The following is a 24,364-nucleotide window of genomic DNA, read 5'->3' on the forward strand; positions in this document are numbered from 1 at the left end:
AATGTGATGACATTAAATTTCCCAAATATATGACCACCAGTGCCATTAGAATTTCAGGATCTCTGTATATAAAGCATAAAGAATAAAGAAATTATGGATATGGAATCACAGATGAAATTCTGAGGTGGGAAAAGGCATATTACAAATAATCATTATTCACATAAGTATAACAAATTTACGATAGACGGACAGCCAAACAGACAAATCAGCTCAAGCTGAGATCTCAAGATGGGCCTATTGTAAAGAAATATAACAATAAATAACAGACAAAGGAATCGTGATGTTTAAGAAAGATTAATGTGTTCACACACTATACACTGCAAGACACATAGCTACAGGTAATTTTTGTGTAATGAGAAATGACAAATAATATCAAATCCTGAGCCAGTAATAGGAGATGACAGCAAAGGAGAAAATTGAATTTCAATAACAAAACCTTTCTAAACACAGACCAACATGTGAGAAAGTGACAACTATTGATGTTATATAGAGAGAAAATGAAAAATGTGTGTCATATTAAAGTACTAAATCATTACCATTTTATCTATGAATAAGTAGCAGATCAAAATGTGGCTAATGTATAAACCTGCATCAACATGTGTATTAACTAAATGTCTACTTTTAATTTATATCTTATTTCTTAAAATGTGTAAATTGAAAATGTTCATTCAATAATTAGTATACTGAACATAACCTAAAACCCTACAGAATCTTTATTGTAAGCATAAAATTATGATTATTTTTCATAATTTAATATTTAGGCTTCTTTTAGTTCCTTCATAATGGAAAAAAACTTGTAACAGCTATGGACAAAAGTGATATGGTTTTTACCAAATAAATGTCCAACAGCCATAAAGTGAATTCCATCTTCTTTATAACATAGCGCACAGTGATAGAGACTGAAGCCAATATGCAGCTTAACTTCTCTAATTACAGGGCCATTCCACACAGATTGAAGACTGGTTTGTATCAATACAACAACAGGTACCTTTAATCTTAATTGAACTGTCAAATTAAAAATCAACTTTTCTCTGGGTCAATTATTTAGAGAAATGCATGAAACTTTTGTTCAATGAGATTCCACTGCAAGATGAAATAGCCATAACTTACATCAAACTTCTTGGATTTACTGTCACATTTAACTCTTCAATACTGTTCATACCAACATAGTTAACACGATCACTGACTTGATGTGTCATGGGCTAGGATCCTTATTCAGGGCCTGTGAGGTCAGTACAGATTATCATAAAATCATAATTTATGTTAAGTTTTAGCAAAAACTGAAAACTGTGTGATTGACCTTTATCCATAACTGAGGGTAGGAGTTTGGCCTACATGTCTATTCTCATGTAGAGTAAACATGTTTACTAGGTCCAAGTTCTTGATACAGCTTTGAATTTTCAAGCATCAAATTTTATTTACAGTTTGATGGAAATTTCCATTAAGATGAACCTCATCCTGGTCCTCAAATTGTTTCATAGTTTTTTTTATATTAAGGTTGATTATATTATAATTACTCATTCCATATCTTAACATCAGTCTTAGTGGAATCAATTTTAGTTGGGTTCAGATAAAAGGATTTAATTTATTTATTTAAACTATTCACTGAAATTAAAAAGTGTTCATCGATTCAGGACTAAATCACTATTTTGTGATTATTATGAATTCACTTAGAGGTTTTGAATTATATCATTGTGATACATCAAGACTGTTAGCACATCAACATTATTCCAGGCTACTGCTTCATCAGCACTTTCAAAATTGGAATTTATTAGACTGGAATTCATTCAGAATACTCTCAACTTCTGGACCTGTGACAGAACTTTTTGGGCTATTTTTGGGGTTTAATTCAGAATACTGCAAGGTCTTTTTTTAAATTTACACTCTGTATTCTAGAGAAATAAATTATTGTTGAATTTTACAAAACTAGTTGGTTTTCACTAATTTCTGTTACTTAAAGACCACAAAGTTTTAACACATAGGGCAAGCAAGTTAACTGACCATAGATTCCTAACACATAGGGTGAGCAACTTAATGATTAGCTCATACATGCATAGTAAAAGTGATGCAAACATAGGTAAAGCCAATGGAAAATAACTACTAGCTGAAAACATTCTGACTGCCTCATTAAATATAAATAACTTGAACATGTGAATTGTTGTTAAAAAATGTTCAGCTTCTGTTACACTGAATGTCAATCTTGGAACAAAAACTACAAGTTTAAAATTTAGGAAATATGGCAAAATCAAAGCCTACAAAGATGAAACTAAAGAATAAACAAGAATACATGAAGGATGCATTACATGTCCACCCTGAGTTCAACTGTTCTTCATGTGGGAATAAGTAGGGCATGGTTGGCTGGAGATTACTAACCAAAAGTCTCAATGATCTGAGCCTTTGGTCGAGGTAAGTGGTCTTTAATTCAAATTACTGTGCAGAAGCCAATATTTATATTAGACTTCATTACCATGACCGCTATCATCTTGATCCAAGAATCAATGTTTCTTTATTACCCTAGTTGCAATCAATCCATGAAGTTTGGTCAAGAAACTTCAAGAACAAAAGTTATTTTGTAACAAGCCATTTTTCATTGGGCCAAAATGACTTTGACCTTTAGTCCTCAGATTAAATAGGCCTCATCCACACTTTAATGTGCAAGTGCTCCACAAGTTTTGATGAAGGTATTAGGTTGAGAAAAACTGAAATATCTGTGCAGAAACCATTTTTCTTCTTTCAGCCACAGTGATCTTGACCCAATATTTTCAACATGACCTGACCGTTTTAACCCCAAAAATTGAGATATTTCTTCTTACCCCAAAATGCAAGCCAATCACAGTTTTGTTACTGTTCAGTACATGATGGAGAATGCAAGTTATTGTGCAGAACCTAAATTGATAACAGATGGCTGGACAGATAAGTGGAAAGACACAGATGGACAAAATCATAATTTAACTCTGCTTTATGGTGGGCATATACAACAAACTGAAGCCTTTTACAACGTGATTCATATCCATGACAACAAAAGTAACCATCAAAGTGTTAGCATGTTCAGAACATAAATAAGCAACCTGGTATTCAACTAAAGTTAAATTTTACAACAAGTATTACAATTCTGCAACATTTAAATACAAACCTTTGTTGTGTCATTTACCAATCCACCAATCTGAAGCATAATGGGGGTAAATAAGAAAGCATTAAAAATCTAAGTATATAACTGCATAATTATTTTTAAAGCATAATGTTTCTAAAACTCAGCCAAGCTAACTGTCAGCTTAGGTATACCTATATACAAAGTCACTAACTGTATTTGTTGCACAATAAAATTAGTATTAAAAAAAATATGAATGAATGACAAAGCAACGGCTACATTTATACCACACAAGGGATGTTGCAAAAGCTTTAATCTTATTTCAGCCAAAATGAAATGCATCTATTAAGAACAGCATTATATTTGTTCTTCAACATTTGTATATCTGTTAAAAGATGCAAAAATTGCAGAAAAAGCAAATGATAAAATTTGGGATCAACAAAATTCACCTTTGTTTGAAGGTCCACATTGTTCTGTTCATTCTGCAGCAACAGTGCAGCTGATTTGGTGTCATCCTTCTTTGCTGCAATGTGCAGGGCTGGAAGGCGAACTTTGCCTTTTGTGTCATGCTCTAGAAGAACAGTCACAACTCTTTCATGTCCCTGTTGTAGAGCTACTGCTAGTGGTGTGAATCCATCCTTTAAAGTACATGTCATAGTGAATCAGTTTCAAAAACTCAGTAATGATCTAAATAAGGATACAATTTTTATAAATTTAGCTAGGAAACTAAAGGGTAAATCAGAAAATATATTAAATTTTGCTTGTAAAATATATCACTAAATGTATGACAAAGATAGTCTAAACATGAATTACTAAATCTGATTTAGTTTCTGTATAATGTGAAATATAACTTGCCAATTATTGTATCATGTGAGAAAATTTAGTTCAAGGACTACAAACTGTCAAATAATATAAATATTTCAGCAATACAAATAGTTTTATATATAGTTTTCAATGCTCCTTTCTATAAACAAAGCCGTTCTGGGGAAAAAAATACTTTTCTGGATAGGATAATATAGCAACCTTAAAATTACCATCTGATAAAACTCCCTCAACAGGATTTGTGCTCTAAATGCTGAAAAGAACTTCCAGGAAACCAAGATAAGAACATGATTCTGTCCTTTTATTCTTTGAATTGCTGATAAATGAAACTCTCTTTTATATTCCTGAAAAACTACAACACACTAAATTTGGTGCAAAAATATTTTCTTACACGTCTGAGTTAACATGTTAATAACTTAAGTGCAGTACACAATTTGTTGTCCTAGTGTTTGATCTTGAAGTGATAGAAAAATCACTCAACTTGTCTCAGAAAATATTAAGACATACCCATTATATCAATATGTTTAAGGGGGAAATCAGTTATTAGGTGGAATCATTCAATGTATTCAACAGCTACATCAACAAACTGTGATAAAAATCCCTTCATACTTATTTTGTGTTATTATGCTCACAAGCCAGCAAGCGCTAAACACGTTAAAATCAATGAGTGCTGAATATCAGCTTGTTCAATGGAATGCAAATAAGTACAAAGTCTGGTCAAAATTTACAGCAAATCTGTACAATTAGCTCATAACAAAAGGATCCAGGTCAACTAGGTTTCACTGTATATGTGTTGTAACTCGCCAGATTTGCCATATTCTGATTATTACCTCACCACAGTTGCCAATTCTGACTGGTTCCTCACCAAAGTTGCCACATTCTGATTAGCTACTCACCAAAGCTGCCTGATTCTCTTTGGCAATATACCACAGTTGCCAGATTCTAATTGGCAACACACTAGTTTCTGAATGATTGCTCACCACTGCTGCCAGATTCTGACTGGTTACTCACCACAGTTGCCAGACTCTGATTGGCTCCATTGTTCAGGAGGAATGTTACCACTTCTGCATGACCTTCCTGGGATGCCATGTACAATGGGGTGAAGCCAGTCTGAAATTAAATACACACACATAATAATTGCAAAGTTTTGAAACTTAATGTTTTGACTTAAGTACACACTGCATCTGCTTCAAACTTTGGTTGCACAGATATAATAATTAGTATGCACCCTTGGTAAATCTCATCAGTTAGCTAGACCCAAAACTGTATGGATCGTTTATATATACATCAGTGTCTTCCAAACCCATGATCACACATCATTTTCCCCAAATCCTTATGTGTGGTCTTCTGAATGGCAGTGAGGTGTAATCAAAGTAGACTGAGATTTCTGACAAAGCACAACAGTTAGCATCTAGCTGTCACCATAGTGCAAGTTGGATCACAGAGGATACTAAACCCAGCATGGTGAAGCTGCCAGAGAAGAAAAATGAGGTGGAAGGGAGCAAACAAATCAAGCCTGATTTATGAAGTCAAAAGTGGAATTAGATCAATTATGGCATGAAATTCATGAATTGCCAGAGACTACTTAAGAAAGAGTATAATGCCTCTTCATTGAAACCATGAAACAGCCTGTTAACAGAGATACTTGCAAGGCATTCAAGGCAATACATAGATTCCCCTGGATGCAATCAGAAGGAGAAACAGGTCACTGTCCATTTTGTGAGTGTAACTGATCAAGACTGAGAGTGATGACCGCTGCCACTAAGTATCCCACAGGAAGCATGGTGCAAGTGACTCCCAATTTACCTTTTTTTTGACACAGCTGCCACTAAGTGCCCCACAGTTAGCATGGTACAAGTGACTCCCAATTTACCTTTGTTCTGACACAGCTGCCACTCAGTGTCCCACATTAAGCATTGTGAAAGTGACTCCCAATTTACCTTTTTTTTGACACAGCTGCCACTAAGTGCCCCACAGTTAGCATGGTACAAGTGACTCCCAATTTACCTTTGTTTTGACACAGCTGCCACTCAGTGTCCCACATTAAACATTGTGAAAGTGACTCCCAATTTACCTTTTTTTTGACACAGCTGCCACTAAGTGCCCCACAGTTAGCATGGTACAAGTGACTCCCAATTTACCTTTGTTTTGACACAGCTGCTCAAGTTAAGATCTGTGTTACCAGCATAAAAGACAAACAAAAAAAAAAAAAACAGACTGATATATCTCAAGAAAACTCCCTTTACAGAAGTTTGAGTCTTAGAAATATGAGAGTGATACTGAAAATGACTGAGTGATACAAGACAAGAGACTTGAATTGTTGATGGAATTTGGAAATAAAAGTATTATATCAATGTGGTAAACTAAGTAACACGTGCTAGAGTGAATTAACATCAATTCTCATTATATGATGCCATGTAGTTTAGACAAATTATATATCTGAACAATATTTTGTACAGTGAATAAATAGATGGTGTTTAGTTTGTCAAGTCTCACTTTCTCCCTAACTGATGTTATCGATAAACTACTGCCTGTAAACAAAACAATTATGTCACAGTTGAGACCACTGACATTTACTACAATATATATAATCACTTATACTCATAAGTTTAGTCCAAATGCAAACAATATAGACCCTGATCTGCCACTGCAAAAGTCCATTTAGGAGTCATGATGACAAGAATTTCAAATTGTCAAAATGACCATCAAGGCAGCCATATTTGAGGTTGATCAGCACCATCTATATTTAGAGCTAACTAGATATCATAATAATGTCATCTTGTGGAACTCCATGTCAATTTAACTTTCCATTGAAGAGTAGCAGTAACTATATTTTCAAGATAGCTGTCATTTAGGACATCATAATGGCAGCCTTTTCGTTTAGATCCAGCTCGATGTCAAAGAAACCATTTGGTGAGAAGTCATCTTAATATGAGCGTCCATAAATGATGTGCAACAATAAGAAGAGGCCATATTGGAAGCCCCATAAGCACTATTTTCATTTGAGTCGACTATATAACATGGTCTTCCTGTGAAAACGCCATGCTGATCTGACTTTAAATTCAGAAGGTAGTAAAAAAAAAGATTTTCAAGATGGCTAATAAAAAAGCCAATACTGAACATCAGAGTGGTACCATTTTTATTTAAGACCAATGAGACATCATAAAAAATTAAAGTGACAACATCAGGAGAAGCAGCAATAACAAGCTGTTCAAGATGACCATTGTGTTGGCCATACTGAATTTCTGAGTAGCACCATTTTCATTTAGGATCAAAAAGGGACATCACATCTTCTGGTGAAAATATTAATATGACTTTCCAATCATTGGGAATAGCAATAACAAGATTTTTAAGATGGCAATCTTGGCAGATATAGTGGATATTAAGATTGGTGCCATTTTGATCTAGGATCAACTAGACATCATAACAAGTCTTTTACTGACAGGCCTGAGCTTGAGTTTCTTGATTAAAATGTTAAGAATACAGGTCTCAAGCTTGAGCTCCACAAATACTGGCCTGAGCTTGAGCCAAGTTTCTTGCACAGAAAGTTGAAAGAATGCAAGCCTGAACTGAGTTGAAAGAAGTTTTTTTTCTCAAAAGGATTAGAAAATACAAGGGCCTAAGACTGAGCCTGAATTTCTTGTTAAAAAGGTTTAGAGAACACAGGGGTTTAAGACTTAGCTTGACTTTCTTGTTAAAAAGGTTTAGAGAACACAGGGGTTTAAGACTTAGCTTGACCTTCTTGTTCAAAAGGTTTAGAGAACACAGGGGTTTAAGACTTAGCTTGACTTTCTTGTTCAAAAGGTTTAGAGAATACAGGGGCCTAAGACTGAGTCTGAATTTCTTGTTAAAAAGATTTAGAGAAGACAGGGGTTTAAGACTTAGCTTGACTTTGTTGATGAAAAGGTTTAGAGAAGGATTGGAGTTTCAGCTTCACTCTCTTCCCCAAAAAGTTTCAAACATGACTCACTCACCCACGCCAGTCACAAAACTGCCAGAGCATAAGAATAAACTCAACATTCCACAATTAACAACCAAACTAGTGTCTCTCATTAGTATGGAATTTAGCTTGTTTGAAATGATACAAAATGAGACAACACCAACATCTGCATGATTCCAGCTTCAATAAGATCCACAATTTCCAAATAGCTGAGCACAAGCACACACACCCCTTGTTTCACAACTATGGCAGGCTAGAAATAAGTGACAGTATGCTAGCTCAAGGCAAGTAAATTTCCTGTCAGACTAGTAGTTTTCCCAACTGTAATACTTCAATGGCTATTAACATATTAACCCCTGGAGTTTTCTGTCATTTTTGCCTAAAAATCGAGTAGGAAACACATTTTGAAAGCTATTTCTGAATAGACTTAAAAACACCAAATCCCCATTCATCTTTCAATAACATACTGCCTAGTGGTGTTAGAAACATCGATGATTTTCACTGGCTATTTGACTCGCGCATGAGCAAAAGGGTAAAAGTTGGACTTTTTTTTTTGCTAAACGGAGCCATTATTTTTGTATGGAGACCACTCTTTATTACAAATGCCCATCTTACCCTACTTTTTGCAAAGGCTCATCTGTCTGTTTGCAGTTCATACTGGTTTGCCTTAGATCTGAGACCAAAAAGTCTAAATTCCGGACACAAAGTCAGATTCCGACCACGGGCAAATTTTGCGTAAAAAAAGGTCAGGTCCAAAAAATGAGGTTTTTCTATCTGTATTTTGTAGTGCAACTAGATATTCCAGATTATTTGGTATCATTGTAGAGCTACACCTGTCTACCTTTCTATAACACCACCCACTTTAGTATATCATGCATGACCATGATGCTACAGAGCTTGGCAGTAGGCTACTACCTCCTGTCCCATAAAGTCGTCGCTAGGGGGTTAATGTGTTAAATCTTGATATGTATGTGATATTGTTTTGTGGGAAGGGCTAGTGAAGATTCAGCAGGACTAATAAATCTTTCCATCTATGTACTTGCAAATCTGTCTAAAACAAATATACCAAATGCTTTGCCTGCAAGAGTCGAGATCATGATGACAAAGTGTAATTCACTGGCAGATTAGGGTCTCCTCTGTTCATTTAACCTATGATTGAAGAGAACAGCATGTAGACCATGAAATAAAGGCACATAATATGGGTCTGTGCTGAGCACAATTTAAGACTGGTATAGTAGCTCAGTTTGTAGAATGTCATGCTCAATTCCTCAGCATGATATCCTTTCAATTATCCTTTTAATGGGCACAGTCATTTATATCATTTGACATTTTGTGATTCTGGTACTGATGTACCCTGTAGTTGATATTATGGAAGGTATATTTGTACACATTTACTGATAATACAATTTATTTGCACAATCCATTAGGTTAGCAGTGCATCATTGTGAAATCCATATTTGGTTAACAGAGTACTCTAAAGTTTCACCATTTTAACAATTTAGATATTTCCCAGTGTAATGGGTTTCTTTAATGTCAAAGCCGTAATTCATGGAATAATTCTTGTTTTCCTCAGTTATTTATTTCTAAGTTCAAAATTCTGAATCATTTAACTAATTATAATAAATTCTTTCAAATCAGACAAGTAGGTACATAATATACTGGTAACCAAATGCACTAGTCAATTAATTAAATAATTATTTCAGCAAAGAATTACATTAATTAACTGAAGCAAAAGAAATTCTATTCACTATATGGACGAATTTCAAATTTGTAAATACTCTGAACACTGAAAAGCTTTAAGTGATTTTGCCTATCAAAAACTTAGGTCATATCTCTGAGCTTTTCTTTAATTTTTTAACTGAATTCATATATTTATTATAAAAGTGATTAGTTACTTCTTTACATATCGTAAACAATATGCAAGAAAATGTTGCTTTATCCTACTTACATTACAGAATCATTAAAATAAGCTTTTATATAGCCAATTTGTTATAAATTTGGTTAAACTAATCAACCAACCAACTTAATGCTAGAAATGAATCAATGAGAAATTTTTAAGCTATAACTTCCTCATTCTTTGTGCCAGGCAAAAATTCCTCCTCCCTTCACCTACTGTTTTACATTCAATTTTATAAAACACAGACCTAGCAGATAATGGAGCAGTTAAGGAAACTAAATCTTCAAGTCCCTGGAATCTAAGCAACAACCCCAAATCTTTAATTTACAAATACTGAAATTACAATTACTCTTTCCCAGATTGCCCTTACTGTTAATGTGAAACTAATTTGCTCTGCAAATGTCAGACCATATTTCATCTTGATGTGTGGAAGCTAAAAGTAAATCTAAAGGCCCTGATGAATTGCAGCCGTTATATAATTACCATATTTACTCGCTTATAAGTTTGTTAGGAGTAATCAGTAGAACAAACAACACAGATCCTGATCTGTAGGTGCAATATGCTATGGCAGATCAGGAGTTTTCTTGTTTGCAGTTTGACTCAACTTGTGAGTAAAGTATATACAATACCTGTTATCTGGCCAAAACATGTAACATATATTAAAGTACAGTAGTACCTTTCCTATCATTCCCAACTCATGCTTGCTCCCAATACCCCAATTCTACACCTGCCCTGATCCCCATAGCAAAGCATAAGGTTGGGGGATGAGTAGTTAAGTCCCTAACACATTGGGATTTGAATGCAAATGGCAGATTCAGATAATGCAATATGCGAAGTATCAACAGACAAAACTAATTAAGATTTAGAAAATCACTTTTCTTAATCATAAGAAAGCCAGATCTTCTGGCATCCTAAGTGATGGCAGATCAAGTTCTACAAAGTTAGATATACCTGTAACATTGATCCAGTGATGGGTTGTACAACTGGTACTAAAAAAAAGTTGCTTAAGTGTATAAATAAATTTTATTTTTGTTCTCAGAAAGCTATTTTCTCATCTAAATATTTTTATTACAGTCATTTTAAACTGGTCTATTTCCATGTACAAATTTATGTGCAGATACCTATAATCGATGTAACAATAGATGGATGGATGAATGTACACATGTATGCATGCTTGAGTGTACGAGTGTTTAGTGTCTAATCAGCACAATAAAGGCTGCATGGTGACAATTAAATGTGAAGTTCTAAAAATGAAAAATTGAATTAAACACAAACTTCAGGAAGAACCCTTCCAATTAAATGTAAACATTATGTATAGCAAATTAAAATACAGTTAGTAAAGATGTTAAAATTACATAGAATGTGTATGATATTAAAAGACATTGGCATAACATGTACAATCCTTAAAAACATATGGTCCAGAATGTTTGTATTATAATCTGCATTCCATAAAAAAAAAACCATTTTCTCTGTTGGTACACTGTACATCATAATAAAATTACAACAAAGAATTCACATCAAAATACTTTTGCCTCACAAGGTGGGGGGTCAACACACTCAACAAGAAGTGTTTTAAACTGTCTGGTAAATTATTTCCTCAATTTGCACAATGTGTTGTCTAGTAAATTATTCACCGATATAAATGTCAAACTACTATCAGCCTCAGAAAACTTGCAAATAAATACTAAATCTTTGACACCCAATTTATTTAATTTCAATTGACTTTATTATTTCAAATCATTTGATCACAAAATGCCTCCTGACCTCTCCATGCCCTTTTCTTTTGGCAGCATTAAAACAAAATAAATAAAATGACCTTCCAAATGTTCTCCATCAGCAACAAGGGTCTATGTTGTTTGTTCTACAGATCACTTCAAACAACCTGCACAGACCTAGATCTGCCAGTGCATCATTACAGCAGATCTGGGTGTGTGCAGTTTGCAGTTGGACTTGGCTTAGAAGTGACTACATATGGTACTTCAGTGTTTCTGCGTTGTAACCAGTCTAGTCAAATAGTCCAGGCTTATTTTTCACCACCACCACCCTCAAATTTTATAAACACTGAATGCATTTCCCAACATGAATACTAGCTTTTGCCAGAGGTAAGAGAATACGAAATCCTCAGGCTCATCTGTCGTCAGTGCAAACTAAACCCAGTTCATTTTCTCTTGGAAATATTTCAGAACCTGGTAGCAAGCAATTATCATGTACACCAAGAATGTAAGGATTTTAATTTCAAATGAAAAATATTATATAGACCACTTGATTATATAATGAAATAAAATAATAATAATTGAGAAACAATCATCTGAGTGCTGGTTGATGGCAGCTTATAAATGATTTAAAAGCACCATTGAAAAACAGACACTTGGGTGATAACCTGTTAAAGGTCACATCTCTGTTAAGGGAAACACATTATCGGGACTACAAATTCATTAAAACTGAGTCCCAACAACAAACACATTTTATTTTTACTAATAAGAGTAACGAGCATCCAGACAGATACTTCTTTAACTGCTGAGTGCTGAAACTATCTATATTATTAATAACACTATTTTTAACTTTGCTGTTGTGTCAGATTGGCATCATTTTCATTTAGGGCAAAGAAGACATTACTAGAAGTCTAGCAATATCAAGATTTGTATGTTGGATGTCAAATTTTCCATTTCGGACAAACAGACCAAAGGGGGAGTGTGTATGTTTCATGGCAATATGACAAGTAGTCTAGGAGAAGAAGCAGTAACAAACTTGTGCTAACGAACAGAGTGGCAATGGAAAAAAGACCGTTCCATAAACCGTTCTGGTTATGAAAACAGTAGACCAGAAGACTTGGATTACAAGTTGCCATTCTCTACCATCTGACACCAGTACAATATATGTGTCTGCACACATGTGCAGACATAGTAATAGACACATAAGCACGCACACACACACACACACACACACACACACACACACACACACACACACACACACACACACACACAAGATGCTAGCTTGTTTTTAAACCGAATTCCCACCAGCAGTTCCATGCTGAATGTCAAATGACTCCCCAAGTTGTCAATGTCAGTAGTCACATTCTAATTTGTAGAGGCCTGTTGCTGATGGTTGTGTCGGAATATTACAGTACCTTTCTTCCTAGGATAGTCAGACACATGTGACAGCAAACAATGCAAACTCGTATCTGCTGGCACATGATGCACCGCCAATGGTCTATGCACTTCACTTTGGACCAACAGAATAATAAAACAGTGCAGATCATGATCTGCATGCGGATAATGCACCAGAGTGTGTGCCAGTTGTCGAAGCATAAGCTGATTTTACTTTGGGAACTATAGTATTCAAATGTGCTTCTCCCCAATTCTCGTTCAGAGGGATATGGTAATTAACTGATATCCACAAATGGGTAGGGTACAGAACAGCTCACGTGATTTTTCGAAACCCACACACCAGATGGGGGGAGGGGTGGAAGGGGTGGTGGAGAGAAAGAGTGGAGATGATTAAGAAATTAACCTCCACCATCTCTCTGCATATCCTTTTTAAGTTGCACATAATGAATTGCTCTGCACACAATGCTTTCTAATGGAGTAATCATGGATGACCACAGCAGAATGGACAAGTTCTCTAATAAATGGTGATGTTTATTGCCAAAGACCCCTGCAAGCATGTTCTTTTGTGGTTCATGGAGAGGGAGAGAGGCACCAATTTAACATAACCATTATCAGCTGATTGTAAATATTTCTTAGTTCTAATGAAGACAAAATAATAGATATAATGTCAAATCATATTTTAGATAATATAAAAGTAGTCAGAATGCCTTGCAAACTGTATTAATACTACAGCCTTTTTTCATTTAGAAAGGCTGATCAACATCTGTTGCAACAATTTTACACTTTTACATTATTCAAAGAAATCTAAACTTCCACATTTCTTGAAGAAACTTTATTAAACTTCTTTTGAACAGCGTACATTTATCCTACAGGTGAAACATAATCAGTACTCCTCTCAGTTATGCAAAATCAAAATCCAGACGACAGCCACTTCTGTTTAAAAAAAGAACCCTGAAAACAGAATTTACAATCAAATGTGAACCACATGTTTGGTCTACAGTAAAGACCCAAACATGAGGCTGAATATACATGTCATATACATGCCACCATCTAGTTCAATTCTGACTCCATATATACTGTAAGGGACTCATCATCTAATTTATGGGACTATACTGTGCTTTCTGACTGGGGTATGTTTTTCTTTCATTCATCATAAATTTGTTTTAAGTTAAACAAGCACTGGGATAGTGGCCTTTTATACTACAAAGCAGATCAAGACAACTGTCTTCAAGTATTTGAATTTACGTGTAAATTTAGTGTTTCTGTTTTTTTGTTTGCATTTTTAAACAGAAGCAGCTTTTATCACGAATTGAATTGTCCATACCTCACAGGATTACTTTTCATGTTTAAATAGTAGGATAAATTTATATTGTTCAAAAGTAACTCAAGAACACATGCCTCTCATCAAGTCAGGGTGTAAATTTTACCAGACCATTTTGAATAAATTAAAGCATTAACTTGCTGCAAAAGAATTTGATCAACATCTTCTAAATATACTCAATAAACAAGACTTTTGACATTTTCTTTTATTGTTCATATAATATATATATATATATATATATATATATATATATATATATATATATATATATATATATATATATATATATATATATATATATATATATATGACTGAAATAAAGATCAGCGATTGTTGAAATGTTATCTGACTGTAAATCACTCATGACATTTCAGTCTTTCCATGGGTGGTCTCCGTTCATTGGCTGTTCAAATATCAATCAGTAAAGTCAACCAATCCCTCGTCTGTGGAGATGCGATGCCATTAGTCTGCCAGTCAAGACATGTGCTTTTTATGGCATTCATCGCTCCATCATGAAGCATTATCAGAAATGAAAGAGAAGGGGATTAAATCCCCACCCCCAACACTGTGTGGGGTTCCAATAAATTGAACGAGCTGTACTGTATCTAAGAATTGTCACTTTAACATTGTGTTTGTTTCATATTTACCCGGCGGGATACTAGCAATAAACTGATGGTCATAAAGTGGAATAGGTTAGCTAAAAAGATTGCTATGGAAGTACAGCTTGTTCAATATTCACCTAAAGGGGTATTGGTACATCAGCAAACAGAAATCCATATGACACTCTGAAAAAGTGGGAAGTAATTATACTTTTGTTGCCAAATAAATTGTCCTTGGTTTGGTTAGTGTGTTAATAATACACACAATGAGAGTATATCCAGCATAATATTTTTCAAATCTGTGCAACTGATACAAAATTTTGTGTCTGTTAACATAAAAAACCTAACCTTCTTAGGTAAAAAAAAGAGATATTACAAACCCAACATTTTCTCTGTAGCAAATCTGCTTTATGCATCTTGACCAGACAAAACTCTTTCACAAACTTGAATAAGAAACACTGGTTAACTGGCTCATCTTGGAATCTGCTTGAAAGCAGACTGGTCATTGGTTTTCAGATATTATGATAGTGAGTTGTCTGCTCTACGGTCAATCCAAATTTTTTACCCAGTCTGAGAATTCATTTTTGATGTGTTCCATGGGAATGTGCATGAAATAAAAATATTGCAACCTAGTGCATACATAACTCTTAATTTCAATCGCTACAAGACCCCCCAAAAAAATGCAGTCAAACATAGCTGAACCTACAACTATACTAAAATAACTTTACTAACTGGTTCCATTAATTTCCTCTCTGCTTTTCTTAGCCATGTCCATTTATTTACCATACAGACCTGTTCCAATGCTAGCCTACACCCTTACCCCAAGAGATATCGGACCTCTTTTGGTCCTCAAGCAGTTGGTCCCATAGCTGGTACCAATGTACCAAGGGGCAAAATACGCATAGCCATCAGTCTAGGGCTCATGTTCTTCAAGCTTTTTTGGACCATGAAACTCAAGTTTATCTTCAAAACCAAAATTAAAATGTGGTATTGTGAGTAAACCTCCACTCATTAAGTTTAGCAAGAAAGTAAAACCGAAAGTTCTGAAAAATCCTTAAAGTTAGATATCATTCTAACTTGATTCTAATGACTGTTAAAGTACGCTAAGAATCCTCAAGCTTTTGAACCTGAAAACTTTGTTACCTGCTGAATTAATTTTGAGCATATATGGTCAGGATTCAAATATTACCTGTGATCTCCTTAGTACAAGCCTGGCGCTTCAAAGCCAAAAGCTATCCTAGATCGCATCCCTATCCAAATCTAAACTGAAACTAACATACCAAATATTTGATAATAATATCATCAATACTAAGCCTTTTAACTGTCAGTACAAAGTCTTTTTAATTGTCATGGAATGATCTGTACCTGAAGCTTAAAGCAGCAATTCTGTATAACATACCTGTGCTTGTACATTGACCTTGGCTCCTCTCTCCACCAGCAACTTAACAATGTCCTTGTGGCCAGCCAGAGAGGCAATATGCAGGGCAGTGTTCCCTTTCTGAAATGAAGGTAGCATATGATCACTACCAAGAAAAGCAATAAGGATGTGCATACCACTGTCATCCAAGTCCATGGGGGTTTTTCTTGTCATTGTTTGAATTAACTCCTTGTGGATAGCAATATGTTGCTTAATTTGCTTTGATGTCTTTTATCTTTTCTGGCTTTATTTCTGATAGGCTTTACTGTTATTTGGTCATTTCAACAACTGTTATGTACGAGTGTTTGGGACAAAAAAGCATGTACATAACAGTACAGGATGAATTTTACTTATTGAATCAATACCTGACTAATCAAATGACTTCCAGTGACTGATTAATTGATTGATTAATCAAAGTTTCAACACATAAAAGCATAATTTATGCAATCATTTGTGACTACATGCTCAACATTTAAAAATCAAAATGATCGAATGTTCTTTAGATCACCATGCAGACATTCAAGTTAACAACATAATTCTTTAATTTACATGAATGGGGTTTGTCTGAGACAGCAAAGCACACCTGCACATAAAATGACTTTAACATATAAGTATATTTGCTAGCATGAATCACGCCACCAGCGACAATGATGACTAAGACACCTGGAGTATAGCATAAAGTCTGCTGTACTTAGTGTAACTGTGCAAAACAATTTGTATCTGTATGTCTTTAGTGGAAATGGTGCTTGACTGAATTAATCCAAGGTGTTAAGGCTATGGTGTCTCACCTTTGTTGCAGCCTCAACATTGGCCCCTCTGTTTAGCAGCTCAGTCACAATGTTCAGGTGACCTTCTTTGGAGGCAAGATGGAGAGCATTCAGTCCATTCTGAAACAGAATATGAAGCAAAACTAGAATGTGCACAATAAAATCTGTATTTTTCAAAGTCTTTTTGTTTAGGTAATTAACCTCTATGTTCAGTTTATATTTTCATATTATTTTTGGACAAATCAGTGTGAAACTTTTGGACCCTGAACATACACTGATTGACATAAAGTGTAACAATTTATCAACATGCAATCTTCTTCTGGTGGTCATAACATGTACCAAGTTTAACAGCAATCCATTAAAACTGCAAGAATAGTTGCATTCACAAAATTCTGTCATACACGGCATCCAACTGTAAGTTATAAACAGTAATAACTCCTACATGGGTACTGCAAGCAGCTCTTCATAATATCACCTCATGCTTAACAGTAATCTATGTAGCTCACTACAAGATTTTTTTCTCCAGTCATTGAAATTGACTTTTTGATGCCAAATTGTATCAGCTTCATCCTTACCACAAGTACAAGCCATCTGTCAAGTTTGGTCGAGGTATGTCATAATGAACTATGGTAAAAGTGCAGAAACTACTTTTCTTCCTTCAGTCACAGTGACTTTAACCTTTTACCTTTTGACCCCAAATTAAATATGCTTGTTAATTTTACCAAAATACATGTGATTTAAAACAAATGTTCTTGTATAGAAACAAATATCTGTTCTCCAGTCCCAGTGACCATGACCTTTGATTCCAAAATCAATGGTTCTTTTTCTTTCCATTGAGTACAAGCCATCTTTAAAAGTTTAGTAACTACATATGATAAGAACTAAAATTATGCATACACTTTTTTTCTTCCTGTCTCAATTACCATTTAGCTTTTGAGCACAAAATTTTTGGGGTTCTTCTTTACCCAATGTGCAAGCCATCCACAGAGTCTGGTAACTTCAGGTGGCTGAGAACTTTAGCTATTGCGCAAAAACCATTTTCTTTCAATCAAACTAATCTTGACGTTTGAGTTTCTGGCCGCAAATTGATATGATTCTTCTTTACTCCATAATCAAGGTATCCACAATCCATTAAGTTTGGAAAATGAAGATGTTAGAGAATTTGCATTATTATGTGGAAACAAGTTTTTTTCTTTCAAATCAATAAGGTTCTTCTGAACTACAAGTACAAGACATACACAATGTTTGGTAACTGTAGAAGGTAGACAACTCAGCTGATTGGGTTGACAGGCATCAGACTGAGTGATGGACATCTTCATAACATATTATGATCTGCTTAATGGCATGCATACAAAACAATAAAGGCAGCAAAAACATTTGTCAAAAACTCTATCTTAAGATGATGACCATATCATGCATCATATCACATAGCAATCACAACAACTTTTTATATTTTAAAACAAGGTGCATTAACATGATCCAGGCTTTCTGTTCAAGTAAAATTGTAATAACAAGCTTTTATGATGACTGTCATGGTAGCCATACTGGACATCACTATTTTCATTTGGGATAATCTAGACATTATAAGACGTATTTTATGAAAACTTAATGCTGATCTGACCATACATTCAGGAGTAGTGAAAAGACTTTCAAGATCGTCACAGTAGTGGCCATACTGGAAGTCATATCAACACCATTATCATTTTAGACAAAATTTGGCAGTAGAAGCAAGGAATGCTGAAAGCTCAAAGGTATTTGTGACAATTCCATGTAATTTATTGATGCCATATATAATGCTTTGCTGAATTTATTTACTTACATTTGCATGAATTTAATTTCAACATTCGTGTATCATTTTGCACAGGAAGTTGTACATTAATCTTTAGGTAAGTTTGACGAATTCTTTGAATTTGTCATCTTCTTTGCATAAGAGTTAGGTTCTAAGAATTTCATGCATTACATTAGTTAATATGAGTTACGTGAATCCGTGTGAATTCATTGAACTTAGATTTCACGTATGATTAAGGTTGAGTGTGTATTCGCTGAACATGACGTAGTAAGCCATGTAATGTATTTCATTTATTCACTCGTGTAAACTGAAGCTGTCTCGGAACCATTATGCCTCCTGTGGCATTAATGCGTGATGAATTAGCCATTCGACTAACTAGGGCCATCATAGGACATGTGGAGCCGACTGATAGCCTTAGCATCTGTCTAGCACTGATAGTAAGATCTGATAGCGAGTGGGGGATAATTCAAGCCCTGTTATCATAAACAACAGGAAATTTAGGTTGTCTCTATTTATATTTTTTAAAAGGGAGAAAATAGCTCCTGCGGTGTATTATCTGTGAGACACATCCGAGACATATTATCTCTGCAACATATCATCCTGTGACGTATTAATTCTGAGGCATATCCTGAGACATATAGTGAGACATACTTATCCTGAGATCCAGGTATCTGTGGATCTACGTGCTATGCACAGAGTGAGGACCGGATGAGGTAAGACCGACGAAAGTCGAAGGAACAGCTACAGTGGAAGTGGAGTGAACGAAGAAACAGGTTATGCAATTGCACAAGGCACTGACCTCGATTATTCACTCGATCCTATGATGAACTAATTCTATCAGTAAAACAGATCGGCTACTTTATTTAAATCTATTTGGGGTTTTTTTCTGTAATTCGGTGAAAGTTTATTTCTAAAAGCAGAATATATTCCTGATGTAATTAATTCTCACAGTTGTTTTATGTAACTGATTAAAATGTTTGTTTACATGTACAGGGGCTTGTGTTGGTTTGTTCTATATATCTGCTCGGATCTCTATCTATTCCACCTTTAAGTTTCACCACTTATATTTATATTTACTCAAACCAGGCAATAACACTGAGGGTGGTCAACCTCCAAATTGGGTGGACACCTTGAAAGAAGGTACAATCCACCAACCCGCACCTCTTGCAAGAAGAGGGGACTTCATGTAAGGTTTCTACAAAGTGGACCATGGGTACCGTCACATGCCTTACAAGGACCTTCCAGAATTAATTTTAAAAAGGTGGCAAAGTTAACCAGGATATAAACATTAAATGAGACAGATGAACTGTAACATAGAATATTGTTGAAGGGAAAACTACAAAGTGGTTATAAACTTTCAAAAAGCAATTATTTTTCTGGTGAAGATAAATACAGCAAAGCATAAACATGGCATCCTTGAACACATGAGCATGTGAAGTGCTCCAGCTGAAAGTATCTTATTGACAATTTTCCACTCAGTAGCAGGATGTATTCACATTGAACTGAAGAGGTATTTCCACATGAAAATGTAAAATCAACACAACAGTGATGGGTAGCCTATTGCTGCTATTAAAACTATGCCCAACCCAACCACATGGCTGGGAATGTTTAAACTGATCAAATAGACCTTATATTATTTGATGGCTTACATAATGTAACAGCTAATCATTTCACTAAGCATGCTTATTGCAAGAATACAACAAGTAAACTATCTCTCAAACTGTACATTACTGTGATTGTACTATTTTACTTATGTCCATATAAAATAGAATGTATAAGCACAGTGTGTTGCTCATGACTGAAGATCCTGATGGCATACACCGATTTACCATGTTTTATAGAAACTGGATCAGAAATTTAGTCTCTAGATCTGGAGATGAATCAAGTTCAGCCAATAAGAAGTAATGGATCTCACATAGAACTCACTCAATCCTAAATTTAGGTACCCACCAACACCCAAAATGTGTTTCCTATTGCACTGGTTTTAAAATTAGGACAGGTAGGTAGGTTGTTTTTATTTAACATCATTTATTATAATGATAAGTATATATATATATATATATATATATATATATATATATATATATATATATATATATATATATATATATATATATATATATATATATATAAAATGTACTAAGCACTTCAATCACTGGGCTAAACCAGCTCAATTAGATGCACAAATCAATTTTGGTAATTTTTAAAATTTTATTTTAAATTTTTTAAATTTAAACATTATAAATTATTTAATGATTAATATAAACAATGTGCTAAGCATTTCAAGTACTGTGCTAAATCAATAAACCAGCTAAAGCGGGGAAAAAAGTGCTAGAGGTTGGCACGAAAAATAGGGACAGTCAGCAGACCAGAAACATACATGGGGGGGGGGGGGGGCTTATCTGAGATTTCAATGAGATAAGCATATATTCCAAATATAATCAAAATCAGATCTGAAATACAGCCTCCAGATTGTCAACAAGCTCAGCTAATCTGATCCAAGATTATTTCATTAATATGCATGGATTTCTCATGATCGAACCAATCCAAGATCTTGAGGATATAATATTGCAAGTTTTTAATCGAAACTGGATCACAAATATGGCTTCCAGAATGGTAACAAACCAATCAGATACAAGATCACCTAATTAATATGCAAGGATCTCGCTCATTACTTAATTCATTCCAGATCTTAATGACATAAGCATCATATCCAAGTTTGATCAAAATCAGATCAGAAATACAGTTTCCAGATTGTTAATAAGCTCAGCCATTCAGATGCAACAGTACCTCATTAATATGTATGGATTTTGCTCATTATTAAACTCATCCCTAAGATTTTTAAATCCCATGATTGAAACTGGATCAGAAATATGGACTCCAGAGTGGTAGCATGCAATTGTCATGAAAAGCAAGATAACAAATAACAAAAAAGCAGGTGATGCACAAAGCTCTCTTGACCTTGTCGCCCAATGAGCCAAAAACCATCCATGCTTTGGGGGGTTAAGAAAATATCAAGTTTTATTGAATTTTCAAGCTATTCTGAGAAGTACTCAAAAAGCAGCTTACAGGATTACTTGTATTGATGTCAGTACTGCCTCTGAGATATTCCAAGACCTCCGAAAGATTTCCATCTCGTGCCGCCCGCAAAAAACTGGTATTTCCGTCAGTCTGAAATGAACATGAAACTTTGCATTAAAACATATTATAAACAGGATAACTTGCATTCCTCAATTAACTTTTCATTTTATCTGAAATCATTATCAACATATGCATCCTTTAATATCTAATTTCTGAAAGCTAAAAATGTTGTGCATTGTTAAAAAGCACACCTCATAAGACACTTTTCTGATACATGTAATCAGCGGCAATTCTGAATACTTGGAATCATTCTTGATTATATTTCACTCATGAAACAAATAAGACAGTTGACTATTTTACTATTTTGCCAAATATATCGTAATCACTGAAAATTAGTAAAGTGTTTTATAACAACTGGTTTATACTTGTGACAGCAAGTTAAAAAAATGAGTAAGGACCCCAAATTTACACAAATGGGTCCATAGTACATCAGAAACAAAAACTCAAGGGTGGAGAAGGGGTGGAGGGTTGGCTATCAAGAAAGATGAACATACATGTTTAACAAGGTCATTATTTTGGCCTCTATGGCACCCTATCATAGACTCTGGTCTTGTACACATGTATTATTATTGGGTATATACATGTATCTATCTTTACAATCCAAAAAAAAATAAAAAGAATAGGTACAATTTGACTATACAAGAGAAAATGATCAAGAATGGTGGAAGCAGAAATGTATAGAAAACTGGCATTTCTTGTGTGCAGAAAACCTGTATTACACAGTGCTGACATAACAATAGGAGTTCTAGAAATAACAGCAGGAGTAATTGCATTTGTTGGGTCTGAAATGTGCTGAAACACAGATATTGAAGATTCTAACAAATACTAATGTCAAAACCAAAATTGACATATTAGTGTGCATCCAAAGAATGATTTATTGTTGTTATCCCAAACAAAAAATGAAGGCTGTAAGAAATTACACTGGCAGAAAGGAACAATTACCAAATATACTTGCTTATACAATGAGACAACTGCAAATTACACAGATCCAGATCTGCCATCGCATAATGTGCCAGAAGATCTGGGTCTGTGCAGTTTGTTAGGAGTAATCAGTACAACAAAACAATACAGACCCTGATGTGCAGGAGCATTATGCTATGCAGATCTGGACCTTGCAGTTTGACTCATCTTATAAGCGAGTATATATGGCATGTATGATCCTTCTATCTCAGTTCAAAGACCAAATGGAAGGGAGTATGAAAGGCATCATGGAGACTACATGAACTATCAGAGTAGAATAATAAATATTTTAATACCATCTATACTTGCTTACAAGTCAGATTCAAAAATGCAACCAACATAGACCCTCATATATCATTGCATAATACAACATAATCTATGTTGCTTGTTCTACAAATTACTCCTAACGAACTGTAAGGATAAAACCCACAGCCATTATGTAACAATATATCTGGGTCTATGAAGGTTTCAACTGGACCAGACTTAAAACTATAAATAGATGCTACAAAATATACAATTATATAGTAAAAGTGTTTATTTATGTTAGTGTTGATTTATGTCACACTTTTATCAGATAAAAAGGAAAAGAGCAATGCCAATGTCATTAGCTTCATCAAGACAAATGATGGACATGAAAATGTTTAATAAAGTTGTTACATGTATAAAAGTACACAATTCTGGAAATCAAAAGATACTTTATGCTGCTGATTTGTCTATGCTGTCCTGAAAGCCTGTATTGACTTGACACCTTTCGTGTCTAACTCGGTAGGTTTATTAATGCAACATGGACATGCACAACAGAAATCCTTAATACACACTCCACTTGAGTAGAACTTTATGATATTAACCTTTGATCTCAACATACAAGTCATCATGCCAGCAAATAAATTTTCATCTCACTTCAATAAGGCATCGTTTGCAAGGGGGGGGGGGGCGGTAAATGATCTAGAGTTTGCAGGTTTTTCATAAAATAAACCACTCTGACATATCATCACTTGAACAATTTGATCTGGCCTGATAGCATTAATCATGATTTACCCTGTACAACCTCTAAACAATGATTCCACTTCACTGATTAAGCAATGAAGGGCCAAGTAAAAAAGAAACAGGCAATTCTTAACACAAGGTTTTCCAGCAAAAGAATCTTACATAGTGACAACAATTATCACTTAATGCACCATTATTAAGTTACAGACCTTGTAAGAGGAGAAAAATCTGGGCAGTACAAATCTGTCCTGCTCTTTGGAAACTCTGCTTGTCATCAAAAAATAATATATCTATATGGACAATTTAGTTGTTTTTTTCAAACATTTTTTCATGACCAATAATAAGTATATTTGTGGATCACAGGATACATATACTTTATTTAATGACTATGACACACAGTATATTTGTGGATCACAGACTGCTGCACAAAGTAATACAGTAACATAAAAGGATCTCTGATTGTGAGTGATAAACAATCGAAAAATAGAACAAAATGTATAAGTATGAACAAGTATCACTTGAATTT

At 34.6% G+C, this 24,364-nt stretch overlaps 1 protein-coding gene across 1 annotated transcript in view; it reads right to left on the reverse strand.

Moving 5' to 3' along the window:
• The window catches only part of LOC149802751 (uncharacterized), a 103,102-nt gene that overhangs the window by 10,745 nt on the left and 67,993 nt on the right, over positions 1-24,364 (reverse strand). The window contains exons 2-6 of the mRNA XM_089953827.1: positions 21,820-21,921; positions 16,983-17,081; positions 16,177-16,275; positions 4,922-5,020; positions 3,538-3,726 (exon numbers count right to left, since the gene is read on the reverse strand). Of these exons, the coding sequence (XP_089809953.1) occupies positions 3,538-3,726; positions 4,922-5,020; positions 16,177-16,275; positions 16,983-17,081; positions 21,820-21,921 (588 nt within the window). The remainder of the gene's footprint in view (positions 1-3,537; positions 3,727-4,921; positions 5,021-16,176; positions 16,276-16,982; positions 17,082-21,819; positions 21,922-24,364) is intronic.

This window comes from Sinohyriopsis cumingii, chromosome 3, assembly GCF_028554795.1.
Source record: "Sinohyriopsis cumingii isolate HCF-2022 chromosome 3, ASM2855479v2, whole genome shotgun sequence".
Classification (NCBI taxonomy): Eukaryota; Metazoa; Mollusca; class Bivalvia; order Unionida; family Unionidae; genus Sinohyriopsis; species Sinohyriopsis cumingii.